The sequence below is a fragment of the Triturus cristatus genome, chromosome 4_2, assembly GCF_964204655.1.
Source record: "Triturus cristatus chromosome 4_2, aTriCri1.1, whole genome shotgun sequence".
NCBI lineage: Eukaryota > Metazoa > Chordata > Amphibia > Caudata > Salamandridae > Triturus > Triturus cristatus.
The window spans coordinates 686,644,003-686,659,577 of NC_140586.1; the positions used below are offsets into that span (position 1 = coordinate 686,644,003).

The 15,575-nt window shown below is 44.0% G+C and overlaps 1 protein-coding gene across 1 annotated transcript in view; it reads left to right on the forward strand.

Annotated features, from left to right (window-relative positions):
• The window catches only part of C8B (complement C8 beta chain), a 239,857-nt gene that overhangs the window by 1,715 nt on the left and 222,567 nt on the right, over positions 1-15,575 (forward strand). The window contains exon 2 of the mRNA XM_085602504.1: positions 66-216. Within this exon, the coding sequence (XP_085458630.1) occupies positions 66-216 (151 nt within the window). The remainder of the gene's footprint in view (positions 1-65; positions 217-15,575) is intronic.

Sequence of the window (15,575 nt, forward strand, 5' to 3'; positions counted from 1 at the left end):
AAGTGAGATTTGAAAAAGTAGACACGTTCAAATGTTTTCGTGAATTATTTAAATGTCTCTGGCAGGAGCGAGTCTATTCCCCAGCTGGATTCAGGCAATGCTAGTCAAGTCAAGAAGCGGTGGACGAGATCAGCGTGGGACCCGCCACAGCCCATCGACTGCGTCCTTTCCAGCTGGTCTCCCTGGAGTAACTGTGACCCTTGTCTGAAAAAACGAGTAAGTAAATTGTGCTGTACTCTTGACTCGTGTAGTGTAAAGCACTTAAAATGGCACTCTCTCAAGAAATACAATTTTTTTCAAATTAATATTTATCTATGAAAATATATACATTATTTGCTAGTAATTATTTTATGCGATCTTCTTCAACGTTTGCTGTTAAATGTTATGTTATGTTAGATTATATTTGTAGAGCGCCAATCACCAAAGGTCTCTAGGCTCTCGCCGCGTGGACCATGAGCCAGTTAATCCCTTAATCCAGAGGATACTCAGCATACAGTAAAGTGGGTTTATCCAAATGCCTCAGTAAACAGGATGGTTTTGAGTTTCCTCCTAAACGGAAGTAGAGTGGTTTCCCTGCGCATACTATCCAGGCGCTTGTAATATGAATATTATTAAGTTTGCCATAGAATTGATTGGGCACTCTGAAAATGCATAAGGCGAGGCTGAAGTACCATCTTAACTTGTAAAATAGATGTGAGAGTTAAGCACATGCTGCTGCGATCTGCATATAAACAGAAAGTAACAGAAGAGCAGACTCAGGGCTGATTTATAGCTGGATGGACGGACACTCCTTCACAAATGTGATGGATATCCTTCTGCCTAATTACAAGGGAATTGGGATGTAATCAGTGCTTAATTTGAGCCGGTGGTTTCCTGTGCAGACACCTGCACTAACTTGTCAACACTAGCCTTAATAACCATCTGCCACGTGGTGGCACTGTTTGTCTAATTCTGAGCTGAGCACAATTACATTTGTTTAATAATTTAATATACCTTAGAAATGACTAGCACCAGCCACCTATGCTATTCTTAGAGCTTTGGAATAGTCTGAAGTGTCATACTAGTAGGAGTGTGACGATTAGCAGATGTGTCAGCTCTGGCAGGGGCAATGGGTGGTACAAGCTAGAGTGGAACCCTGACAAGGGCCCTGGTACGTATATATGTTTACAAAGTAAGCACAGTGCTGGATATAATGCATTGGAATGAGGTGGACGGGATGTCTGCCGTGTTGTGACAAGGTACCCTGTCACCCAGGCTCTAAATCAGGCCCTTAGTCTTTCATTCAAATGAGATTAATCATGTGAGTACCATTGAGACGGGTAATTTTATCGCCCAAGTCTCACCTGGTTCAGAAAGATGGCTGAAGCAGACAGTTACAGTTTTACCAGTCCCTCAAGCTTAACCTCTTCCCCCAGCCTCATTTATCATCTGCTAGGACCTACGGTAAACATGCTCAGATCTGCTGGAGTCAGCTATCCCATCAAGGCCAACCTAGACTAAATGCACACAGGGCAATCAGGCGCTGTTTGCTCCCAAGGTGTACACATCTCAGGAACTTTCACAACCAACCTGCCAAAGATAAATGAAGGCTTGCTTCACTTCAATATTGTAAATATAAAGTTCCTGACTCGTTAATCAAGAATCCTAATGAATTGTCTTGCTTCTTTCTGTCACTTCTCAGTATATCATCTTCAGAAAAATATAATGAAGCAAGATTTGTGTAATATTAGGCTCCAGGCTTTCCTTTGAGGTACACAACAGCACAGAGATTTCCACAGCATGTACGCCCATAACTTCATCTAGACCTAAAACATCTTCCCAAGAAGCATGTGAGAACAGTCAATACTCGCCTTAAACCTATCAAAGCCTCTCTTCCCAAGAAGATACAGGTGATGAAAAACTCAGTGGTCTAGTACATCATCAAGGTTGCAAATAAGGACCATGTTTGTCCCATCCTCCTATTGATACATCGGTACCCTGTCAATGAAAGGCGTTTGTTTAAAATGATGTCACCCATAAGGCCCTTCTTAGGGAGATTTCTCCAAAACAGTTTTGTCCTACTTCTTTTTGCCAACTCTGTTTCCATGGCCTTAAGACTCTGGGCACTTTCCCACTGTACTGCAGTGGAAAAGTACATGCGCCCTTCCTACACAAGCCATAATAAGGGTACTTACATGATTGGTTTAGGTGTCGTACCATAAAGGGCCCTGTAAAATGGTACACCACATACCCAGGGCAGGCACTGCACTATCTAGTAGTGGGATGCAGCACTGATTTTACAACCCACCAGAGTAGCCTGTCAAACAGGTATCATGCTCAGGGTGGCCTCTCACTCATTAGCCAACCCTGAGGGGGCCTTTCACTATCCCCAGAGTGGCCCTAAGGTAAGTCCCGAGGGGGGAGCTCGGGGTAGGTTGGCGGCTGGGTTGGTACGCCAGCGTGTTTACTGCGCGGGTAGGGAAGAACCCCCATGTGGGTTCTCCCTACTAGGGGGTCGGCTGTCCCATAGGACACCTCTCCAGAGTGTCTGATTATTACTGTAGCCTTAGGGTCTGGGGCACTTTCTCACTGTAAAAACGTGTTGAAAGTGCACAAGCCCTTCATACACACGTTAGGACATGGTGCTTACCTGAAGTTTCTAAACATAGGTCAGGACTGCCATTGTAGGCCAGTGTTTGTGCACTTTCACCTACAATGTTTTAAAACTTGTGACCAGCCTGCATTGGCAGGCCGGTCTGTGCATTTTCACTAGTGAGGTGCTTGAACGGATCACTGACGAAATATCGAGAAGAAGAATATCGAATTGCCAAAATATCGAAGGAAAAATATAGAATGCCAAAATATCGAAGCCCTAGCTCCAAACAGGTAAGTACAAAAATATAGAATCCTAAATATCATTGTAAAAAATATAGTTAGTCACAATATCGAATTTTTTTTAATGTCTTAAAATTAAAGTAAAATTAATGAAATAAAACATAATTAACTGAAACATACTTAAAAATACTTAAATTAGTTTAAAATTAATAAAGAATTAATGTAAGTAAAAAAATAATAATAATACATATATATTAACGTAATATTTATTACAAAATGCTATATGCTAAAATTACCACTCCAGTAAGTGCAATAGTAGGGAAAACGTTGGATAGCGGTAGGGTAAAAATTACTATTCCCACTCCAGAGAGTGCAACAGTAGGGAAAGCGTTGGATAGCGGGAGGGTAAAAATTAGTATTCCCACTCCAGACAGTGTAATAATAGGGAAAGCATTGGATAGCGTAGGGGTAAAAATTAATATTCACACTCCAGAGAGTGCAACAGTAGGGAAAGCGTTGGATAGCGGGAGGGTAAAATTTACTATTCCCACTCCAAAGAGTGCAGCAGTAGAGAAAGCGTTGGATAGCGTAGGGGCAAAAATTACTATTCTCACTCCAGAGAGTGCAACAGTAGGGAAAGCGTTGGATAGCGTAGGGGTAAAAATTACTATTCCCACTCCAAAGAGTGCAACAGTAGGGAAAGCGTTGGATAGCGTAGGGGTAAAAATTACTATGCCCACTCCAGTGAGTGCAACTGTAGGGTAAGCGTTGGATAGCGTAGGGGTAAAAATTACTATTCCCACTCCAGAGAGTGCAACAGTAGGGAAAGCGTTGGATAGCGGAGGGAAAAATTACTATTCCCACTCCAAAGAGTGCAATAGTAGGGAAAGCGTTGGATAGCGTAGGGGTAAAAATTACTATTCCCACTCCAGTGAGTGCAATAGTAGGGAAAATAATAATGTAATATTTTATTAAAAATAAATAAGTTATTAATACCAAATAAAAATATTAAAATTAATTACCAATCACTCAATATTTAAAAATTAATTTATTATAAATACCAATGTTTTTTTTATGAACAACCTATTAATAATTAATTAACAACCAATTAATTTTCAATACCAAACATTAATAAATAAAATTAGTACCAATTAATAATTAATTAAGAATAAATAAATTAGCAATATACAAAAATTAAATGAATTCCCACCATATTCCCCTATAAACCCACAACCCGCTACAAATAATCAATTAATACAATTAACATAATTATCAATTAAACAATTAATACTAATTAATTACCAATTAATACAAATTATTTACCAATTAATAATTAATCAACAACCAATTAATTTTCAATACCAATTAATAATTACCTAATAACAATTAAATTACTTCCCACCCTATTCCCCTATAAACCCACAACCCGCTACAGAAGTAAAACGCAAAATTAAATTAAAAATAATTATTAAATCCTAAAAATTATTATTTAATGTAGTCTAATTAAATTACTTCCCACCCTAATCCTCTATAAACCCACAACCCGCTACGGAATTAAATTACACAAAAATTAATTAACATAAAATTCATTACTTTAAAAATAATCAAACATACATTCAAAAATGTATACATACTTTTAACACATATACTTACACTTAAAACACTATAAAAAAAATCGATATTTTTAACAACTATATTATGACTGTCGATATTGCTTACTTCTATATTATTTAAATCGATATTTTATTTCTTACCTGATTTTCGATATTCTTCACCACTATATTTTGGCAATTCGATATTCTGTCCATTCTATATTAAAAACTCGATATTCTGTCCTCTCGATATTTTGAATTCGATATTATGTCTGTTTACCGCTTGAACATGTGTCCAGCCTGCCATTGCAGGCCGTTATAAGCCTTTGCACGTATGGTGTTTCTAAACATATGTCCAGTCGGCCATTGCAGGCCTGTCTGCACATTTGCATCAATGAGGTGCTTTCCCGAATATCATGGGTCTACTCCAAATGTATTCTCCGACTAATTATGAGACTGATGTTTATATATCATACAACTTTGAAAAATTTGTTTTTTTCGAATTACAGGTGCTATATTTATTTGTAGACTAACCCTGAAGAAGGGTGCAGAAGCACCCGAAATGCATTGGGATTAATGAAACAAGCAGTATATTATTATTTGGACCGGATCAGCGTTGATTGTTGGAATTCATCTTTTAGTTGGACTCATTTTTTGAAGTGTGAATAAAACCAGGCGTACTAGCGAAGAGAAGCGGTTGATGGTTTTTTCATCTATTGAAGGATTTGGGACTGAGATCATGTTGAAATTGTATTAATTTGAATGTTGTTTCGTTTCAATTTAAAGTGCTTTTTAATGTGTAATAAGATTAGTTTATATACACTCACTTAGGAGTGTTCCAGGCTGTGCACACCCTGTCTAGAACAATTTTGCTCTAGTTCATGTTTTCTCTTCTGAATCAGGTGGCAGGGTGGAACCACCTCAGGGAGTGAACGCCAAGTTAGAAGTAACACTGAACACCAGGTTTACCTTGATTACCAGTTTAACTTGAGTGCGCATTAACTGTGACCATTATTGTACTTCTAGCAATTGAGCATTTCTCTGGTCTAAAGCTCTTTGTGTGCCTATTAATTTGGCTCCATCCCCCATGGGAAGATAGGGGAGTACATCTGGCCATTCACCCAGGACAGTTATAAAAGTATTGGGCATGCAAGTGGAACGACAGACCACTGCCATTTCAGGGCAGGGCAGGATAGATTGGTGGAAGAGGTTTTGGCACTTGGCCTCTGGAGCCAGCTCATGACCCCTATACAGATTCTGACTACCTTCCACTGCCCAATGGCAGACAGGACTGAAATTAGGGAATAAATCTGTGGTTCAAAGGGAAACCCCCTGAACCACCCCCCACTTCAAAGGCACTCTACAGTATAAGTACTGATGCCATGCTTTGACAGGGCAGAGATACACTTATGGGGACGGGGGTCCGGAGAACCTGGATCTGAATGGTGCGCAGTGCCAGAGGAATCTGTTGTGCACAAGGAGGATTACTGCCATTGAAAGGGACCATGCGCCCTTCCTGAATAGTGACTGGTCTCGGTTGACTACCTGCTGCTGTGTGGCACCCTGAAGTAAGCTCTCCAAGGGCTTGTTGGCTTGCCCCCATTCTATTGGAGGTCTCAGGGACATCAAAGATCTCCTACGAGGGACCCACACTGTCTACTTGAGACACCTGGAGAGTAGTGCCCTCTCAAGGGTCCACATAGTCTGCTGGATCCCAACTGGTAGTGCAGCGTGAGTGAGGAACTAAGAAATATGCCTGGAGACTGGATTTCTTTTGTGCAGAGACCCATATGTCTTGCCCGCATCATAGGCGTGTGGCCCCTGCATCATGGGGACTTCAGCATGCATAAGGAGTCTTGTTGGTGGTGAGTAGATTCACAGGTTGCGGGACCCCGCGTGGTCTGTTTCGGGCCAAATCTCTCTCGTGCGGCACACCAACTGCATGCTCATTGCATGCGGTGTCTGATTCACAGGTTGCGACCCTCTGAGGTGGGGGCATAACCATAGTAGTGCCTCATTCTACCTCAAATGGCATTGCTGAACTTGCACCTGTGAGACCAGAATTGCTTGGTACGACTCGTATCATCGCGCACCAGGCGTTATGCCTCATTTCCAGGAAATCAAATGAAGATTGGAGGCGCACAGCTATCTTAATCAATGCTATAAATTAAAGTTAAATTTTTTAATGATGTGGTGCTACAGTGTTACGCTTGCTGTCAAGACAGGCGACTAATCAAACTCAGAAATAGTACAAGCCAAAAGGTTTGTATACACCGTGCACTGTTCTCAGGGTTATATCCAAACCCTAGTTTACCATTTTGTTTATAAAATTATCCTAATAATCACCTCTAAACCAGAAATCAAATTTTATACACTGTATTAATTCTGTTATTACTGTGTGATAAACTTACATCAGTTACATCAACGTAAATCCTTCATAATTGTACATAATAAATCAAATCGCAACAAAAATTACAATCATTACATCATTCACATTAACCAAGTTTCTCCATATAACATTTTAAAGTGCCCGATGAATTTCGGGACTGAGTCGTCCCTTCCTTAGGGGCAACATGTGGACAAAAAGGTGGTATTACAATGTGTGTATGATACCCTAAATTTAAATAGACAGCCAAACAGGGAGGTGACATTAACCAAAGTGTGTTTCAATGCACAAATACCATATTGATTTGGCTTCTTCTTAAATAGTAGGTGCACAACATATGTGTGATCAAAAAGATGGAAAAGAGAAAATTAAAGAGAATGAAAAGGAAAAAAAGAAGAAAAGCGGCTGTCCCTTAATATCAAACAGGAGGCTAATCACCTGATCACCAATCGTGGGCAAATATGACACGCTGTACAGATATATACACCACCGCAAACCAATAATTAGCCGTGATGACAATTCCTTCTAATATGTGCTGAAGTCATACAATGAACATACCTTATTGGTAGAGAAACGTGCCAACTAGTGAAGATCGCATCTATACTGTGTAAAAAAACCAAAGTGGTCCATAAAAACGTTCTGACCAATGATTGATTGGTCATCAAGAATTTATATAGGAAAAAATAGTAAATTGCTCATCAACGTTTCATAAATCAGATTCCAAAAGGACACCGTGGATTTTCTTACATGCAACAGTCTACAACGAAACCGTAATCTAAATTAGTCAACTGAACGTATGCGCCAAATGTTGAAATAAATAGAAAAGAACTTAAACTCACCCTAGAGGGGATGCTTAGATGACTTAAATAGTTCTTATGTCTCGAGTGGAATAACGGATAACCCTGGGATGAAACGAAAACGCATTGTGTTACTATGAGAGCTTAGTGCTCATAATCTTAAAGCACAAGAGCACCGATTCCGAAACTCACTTACCTGTGGGAAGAATGGAAAACCTCTACACGGGGATTCTGTTCAGACGCCAGAATAGTTTAACTTGCCTCGGTCAAAGAACGTGTATAGACGTAACTAGTAAGCATATAAATAAGACTGATAATCATAAACTGACCGAATGTATTTTGAAATTGAAGCAAATTTCTCAAAAATCTCTGAACAGATTTACAGAACTACACCATTCTGCAATACAAGCCTATACATAGAAGAAATCTATCTTCATGACATCATGGATTAATTCTTATTCTGCAGATTTTCCTGTGACAGAGCATAAAATGTGGGATGTTTTTAGACCTGGCTTCCTTGGGGTGGTTTCCCCTGACTATTTTGCCTTCTGACCTCCTGTTTTACTGACTTTACTTTGGCGAGCGTTAGGATTCTGGGCACTTTACCACTACTAACCAATGCTAAAATGCATATACTCTCTATCAAAACATAGTAAAATTGGCTTGTCCACAATTGGCATGTTTAATAAAGTCCCTAGTAGAATGCACTTTATGTGCCCATAGCCTGTAAATTTAAATGCTACTAGTGGGCCTGCAGCACTGATTGTGCCGCTCACTCAGTAGCCCTTTAAACATGGCTCAGGCTTGCCACTGCAGACTCTGTGTGCACAGTTTTCAACTGCCATTTCAATCTGGTAGGTTAACCTACTTGCCAGGCAAAACCTTTACTTTTCATCACTAAGGCAAGACCTAGCTCTCCCTTAGTTTAACATTGGGATTGTCTTAAAACATCTTTTGCGTGTAATATCAAATTGGGAAAATATAAAGATTTGGAGTTTGGTGTCACTGGGCAAACAATTTTAAAATTGCAAGTCTGAACATGCCACATTTAGAAAGCTGGCATTTTCTTACTTTAAGCATTCTGTGCCTCTGCTTTTCTCTGAATACACATCTGGGTTGGATGACAGCTGGCCTTTGTGCATTCCCTCTAGAAAGCCACACAAAGAGAGAATAGGTGTGGCATTTGCACGCTGATGGTCCATCACCAGGCTGATGGGACTTCCTGAGGTAGATTTGGAGGGAGGAGCTGACACTTGCACCTAAATAGGGCTATTCCCATCCTCACGCACAGAGCACATACCTCCCTGAAGTGAGTCTGCAGCCAGGGCAGGAAAGGCAGGGACCTTGTGATAATCAAAGACCTCTTTGATGTCTTCCACACTTCAAAGGCACATTTGGGTATACATTGTGGACCCCTGACACCTCCAAATCAGAACTTTGCTGGAACCAAATACATTCTGCCTGGAAGAAGAGCTTGTGTATTGTAAGAGTGACTGCCACTTTGCTACCTGCTCTGCTGTGTTGTCCTGCTGCTTCTTGCCTGGGAGTGAGAGGGCCTGGACCTGCTCTCTACATTCTTGAACCCCAGTTTCTCCAAAGGCTTGTTTGCTTGCCTCCTGTTCTCTGAAGTCTCAGTGTCACAAGTGACATCTTGCAACTCTGCAGTTGCTGCTGGACTTTGCCATCTATGAGCCCCATCCCTTGCCTTTGGTGGCCCCTCCACGTCCTGGGCCTCAAAAGTGGGTTCTGCTGCTGTTTGTTGCAGAAATTGGTGCAGTGACCCCTTTGTGCAGATCTGAACCAATGCAGTGTCCTTCATTGCAGACGCAGTGCCGATTCGATGGCGACATAGGTCTCGACTGCGAGGTTTGACGATGATGCAGCACCAATCCTAAAACACCTCAGCAAGGCTTGACTCTGATGAAGCACCTATCCTTTCACATCGACTGTGATGCTCGAGTCCAATGCATCGACCTGACTGTGTGAATCAGGACTGACACAGGGAGTCCTAGACGCCGTTGCTTGCTCCGTTCAAGGTACTTTTTCAGCAGGACGTGCTGGGTCCTGTAGCCAGCCTGCCCTCCATCGTGGCTGGCCTGAACTTTGGATTAACCCCAGTCTAGCGTGTCCACAAACAACCTTTTAGCGCTATTGATTTCTAAGCACTGTTTTTGGATTTAATGATTAAAAATTCATAAATCAACCTCTACTGATTGGAATTTTGTCGTTTGTGTCTTGTTTTACTCAGATACATATTCCCCATTGTTCTAAACTGGTGTTGAGTCATTTTGTGGTATTCTCACTGTGCAACTGTAATTTAAGTGCTGCACAAATGCTTTAAACATTGCCTTTTAAGTTAATCCTGACTTCTCTGTGTCAAGCTACCATAGGGAGAGCACGTGCTAATTTAGGTTATGTATCTAACTTACCCTGACTAGTATTGTGGCTCCTGCTTGGACAGGGTTCATACTCTGCCAACCAGAATCCTCAATTTCTAAGATTGGTGATCAGGGGTGAGGATATGACTTATGTTTGCGCTTTACCTTAGAGAAATTTGGTGTACACTACTGCCCACCTCTGGCCCAATTACAATCCATTGTCTCTGCTCCCCATTTATATAGTTTTCCTACTCTCTTCAATTGGCATTTAACATTTTTCAGTTCTCCCTGATTGGCATTTTCGATTTTTACTAAAATCATGTCAATAATTGGTAGTCGTGCATCTGCACCTGAGGGAATGGACTTTGATCTGGCCAAAATTAAGGGTAACACTCTGGCCCGGCTCAAGGATTTCTGTAAGGAGTTTGAACTTCCTGTACAGTGCATCACCAGGAAGGTGGAGCTGCAAAAGGCACTGAGAGCCTGGTCTAGAACCCTTGCCATTTTAGATGGAACCCCAGAGGAGGGAGAGGAAGATCTGGATGAGGAGGATAATTTGAACCAGGGTCTGAGAAGAGGCCTTTGGATGCTGTCTGTGGAGGAGGAGGGAGATTTCCTTCCAGGAATGGGGGCCCCTTCCAGAACAGGGAGCAGTGTTCCATTCAAAGACCTGTCTCCAGAGGAGCTGGAGGACAGGAGAGAGGAGGCAAAGCTTATATTAGAGCAGGCTAAACTCAAGTTGAAGTAGGCTTTAGAGGAGAAAAGGTTAATTTGGAGATGGTGGAAAACAAAAAGAGAATTGCCATGGAGATGGAGGAGAGCCAAAAGAGATTGGCTATTGAAGTGAAAAAGATAATGTTGGCTCAGGAATTGAGCCTGAGAGAGCTGAACATCAAAGCAAGGCAGGTGGAGTCCAGCAATGATAGTGGCAGCATGTCTTCTGTTCTCTAAAACAGGAGGGTCGACATACCTAAGGGGTTGTATCTGATTTTGTGGTGGGAGATGACATAGTTGACATGAGTCCTATGAAATTGTACCCTAAATGCACAAGGTTCCTGAGGCAGATTGAGGGGTTAGTCTTTGGAGACATATCCCTAGTGGGGGAGGGACACTCTACTGACCCTAAAAAGGAGTGACAGGACGAGGTATTCCCCCATGAAGGAGGCCCTAATCAGAAAGTTTGGCCTGACCCCAGATACATATAGACAGAAATCCAGTGATAGTCAGAAGATTTTCTAACAGACCTAGGTGTATGGTGTGGATTATTTATGCAAGGCACTGGATGATTGGATGAAGGGCAGTGTGGTAAAAGATTAACAGGGGCTGTAAAATATGTGTGAAATAGAGCATATGTTCAGTCTTTGCTTTCCAAATCTGCGTCAACATCTTCTTGATAGTAAGTCCACTGACCCCAGAGAGCTTGCTAAGTAGGCAGGCCTCTGGGTCAGTATCAGGGTCCCCTGGAAGGTAACTGAGGGGGATCACCATAATGGCGGACAGGGTCCTCACCAGAAGGAGGGGGGACAAAAATAGTAAGGAGTTCTTCAAAGGGCCCCAAACTAGTTCTGAGGGTCAGGGTTCCCAGACCCCTGTTGAAAAGAAGACATGATTCTATGTCAGTAAGCACGCAGGGAATGCTCCCATGGAGGGCTATGAGTGCCAACAAGAAGGACACTACAAAAGGGGTTGCCAAGTGTCCCAAGCGGCACAGCTGCCACCAGTTCGATTGGCTAGTGTAGTGCTTGGTAAGGAGATTGCCACAGGTAGTTTTGGGGGGATTGTAGAATTGACCCTAGTGCCGCTGGGTGATGGAGACATGGACTGATGGTACCGTGGGACCCACATACATGACAATATTAGGAAGTAAAGTCAGAGGGCTCCCGTAAGTGGGCAGAGGGAGGAGGTTGGAGAGACACAGGAGGCAGCATGACAACTGCAATGTGTCATCTGGTGTCTGCAGAGGAGATAGTCCCTAAAACATTCCACCAAGTTGTTGCTGCTGACAACAGTGAGCTGTGGCTTTGGTTCCCTGTTGCGGCCGTTGCAGGTAAGTGCGGTGTAAGCGGTGGAGCGGGGTGGGGCTAAGGCGACTGAGGACAGAATAGGTTTTATTTATTTATATTATTTTACCTATTCCGTCGTCTGTCGACTTCCCCCCTCCTACCCTGCACCACCATGCTTTCCTGTGCTGGCTGCCACTGCTGGTTCTCTTTTAGTAGGGGGGTGTCATGTCTGCTAAAGGTAGCTGGGAGTCTGTCCATGCCTGTAGATTGTCTGCTGGGCAACAACCCGGAGTACACTTTCTGGGAGGAAGTGGAGCTCAAGTCACACTTGGAGAAGATAAGGCTCCCTGAGTGGGTGTGCCTGACCACTCAGTCCATGCTCAAGATGGTGGTCAGAAGGTCCTGAAGCCTGGAAGAATGGCCCAGGTACCTGCCAACAAGAGGAAGGGTGAGTTGTGTGGGAATCCGCTCCTGAAATTCCCATGGTCTTGGATGAGGCAGAACCTAAGGAGGACACCCCTTTACCTAGAGGGAAAGATGTGCTGAACTGGGTAGCTGCCTGAGCTAACCAAATGGCAGCAGGAAGGGGCTCCCTCCAGGGAAGAGTTCTGCAAGGAGCAGAAGAAATGCGCTACTATTGAAGGTCTGTGGTGGCAAGCTGAGGCCCGAGCAGGTGGTGAAACCTCCAGGCAACACCTAGGGCTTATTTACAAGCCCCTTGTTCCAACCGTACATAACTTTTCCCATGTTAAAAGTAACACACAGGCGGTGCAAGGGGTTTGTGGATAAGCCCCCTAATCTAATGGGATAATGATCTGTATGGTGAGACTAAGGTGCCTGGCCTGGTGCAACACGTGTATTGGTGGTACTGCAGCGCTTTAGGATCTTCCTACTGGGCCTGGCTCATGATATGCCACTGGAAGGTCATTTGGGGCAAGACAATACCTTTGACAGGCTTGTCACCCACTTTCATTGGCCTCAATTAAGGAAGGCCTCAGATGCGTTCTGTAGGTCCTTTCCTGCCTGCCAGGCGAGTGGCAAGTCAGGGGGAGGTGCAAGGTCCCCCTGTGATGTTTCCCTGATGTTAGCACCCCTTTTGAGTGGGTTGGCATCAATATTGTGACACCTCGGGATCTCAAGACAGCCATGGGCAACAGATTCATTCTGATCTTGGTGGAACGTGCCACTCGGACCCCAGAAGCTCCCCCTGAGGACAGTGGCTGCATCCGTCATGGCCAGGGTATTGATGGGGATCTTTACCCATTTAGGTATCTGACTGGGGCACCAAATTTATGTCCAACTACATGAAGGCCATGTGGATGGCGTGTGGTGTGACCTATCAGTTTACCACCCCCAAATCAATGGGCTGGTTGAAAGGTTCAATGTACCCTTAAAGACATGATTAGAGGTCTACCTGAACCCACGAGCCGTAAGTGGGACATCCTCCTGCCATGCCTTGTGTTTGCCTATAAGGAGGTTCCACAGAAGGGAATTGGCTTCTGCCCTTTTGAACTTTTATATGGACTATTCTTTGAGAGGACCTCTCAGTTTGGTTAAGGAAGGCTGGGAGCAGGATCCCAAGAAGCTACCCCAGGATGTAGTTAGCTACATGCTAGCGTTCTGCGACCAGATGACCCACTTCTGGAAGCTCGCACAAGAGAACATGGAAGCTAGCCAGGAGGACATGAAATGATGGTACAAGCAGAATACCATTCTGGTTGAGTTTAAATCTGGTCCAAAATTGTAAATAATGGAGCCAGTGGAGCCCCGGGGCTCTGCAAGACCATTGGTCTGGGCCTTATGAGGCGAAGTAGTCCAAAGGTGATGTCACCTACTTAGTGGACCTCAAAACTCCAGGGCACCCTTTAAGGGTCCTGCATGTGAACCGTCTCAGGCCCCACTTTGAGAGATCTGAGCTTACCATGTTTCTAGATACTGATGATGGGGTGAAAGAGGAGAGTGAACCTCTCCCCGACCTCCTATCTTCTAAGGAGCAGGATGGGTCATTGGAGGGTGTAAGCCTTTCCCCTTCACTGACCCTAGATCAACAGAGAGACTGCTGCTAGTTGCTGGGGGAGTTTGCCTCTTTGTTCTCCTTTATACTAGGCCTGGGCTAAATTTCCGTTCCGCTCGCGGAAATTGCGATAATTTGACATTTTCGCGTTCCACGGAGAGCGCGAAAATGTCAAAATTTCCGCATTCCGCAGCTTAGCGATAATTTGGTTCTTGCTCGGGCTGTAAAATAATATATTCTCGCGCGCGCGCGATCGCCTTACCTGAATCCCCGCGTTCGCCGACAAGTTTTCCCGATCCGGTCGGGTTCTCCACAAGATGTTGGATTGTTGGTAGCCATTTGCGCTGTCTTGCGACAGTTCGCGCCCGCAGTAATGTCATTGGTCGCGCGATCACGTCTTTCTTCTCGCGATCATGCACCGCGAGAAGAGTGAAAACAAGATGGCCGCGCCCGCACGCAACCACATGGGTAAGTTGGCGAGCCGCGACCATGCAGAAAATACCGCGAACGGGCGGGAAAAAAACTTCCGCATCTTCGCGATATTTCCGCGTGTTTGCGGAGATTTGTAACATTTTGACGATAATTTGCGAAAGTCACTTTCGCAAATTCCGCCCACCCCTACTTTATACTCACTGCATGGTATACCCATGATATTGAGTCTGGGGACAGCACACCTGTGAAGAACAAAATTTACCGGATGTTTGATAAGGTAAAATCCAGCATTAAGAAGGAGGTCTCCAAGATGCTGGCATTAGTGGTTTTTGAGCCCTTAAGCAGCCCACGGTCCTGCCCGGTGGTGGGGGTTACCAAGGCTTCCCGTTCAGGTGTTACACCTGAACTCAGGTTTTGTGTGGACACCGTGGGCTCAATGCAGTCACCCGGACTGACGCACACTCCATTCCCAGTGCCAATGAGCTCATAGATCGCCTTGGATCTGCCAAGTTCCTCAGCATATTTGACTTAAAGTTTGGGTACCGGCAAATTGCCTTGACCGGGGGGGGGGGGGAGGGGGCAAATAGAGGTCAGTATTTTCAATACATGAGGGCACTTGCAGTACCGGGCCATGCCTTTTGGGTTTAAGAATGCCCCTGCCACCTTCCAGAGGCTGCCCAATCAGGTCCTGGCTGGGTGGGAGAACTTCAGTGCCACATACCTTAACAACACTGCGGTCTTCATCTCTAGTTGGGAAGACCACTTGAAACACTTCCAGGGAGTGCTTCAGGCTCTGTAGAGTGCAGTCTTGACTATCAAGGCCAGTAAGTGCCAGATACGGAAGGGTTATGTGGGACACCAAGTAGGAGGCGGCAAGGTGTAGCTCTTGCAGCCCAAAATTAACACTATCCTGGCTTGGGAACCCCACCAAGGCCCAGATAGAAGTCAAAACCTTCTTAGGCCTCATTGGATATTACAACAGATTCATCAAGGGATATGGCACCATTGTTTCCCCCTTGACAGAGCTGACTTCCAAGAATCAGCCACATCAGGGGATCTGGACAGAGGTGTGCCAGAAAGCTTTTGATGCCCTGTAAGAAGCCATGTGAATGCACCCATGCTCAAGGCCCCCGATTTCTCCCAAGAGCTAGTTGTGTAG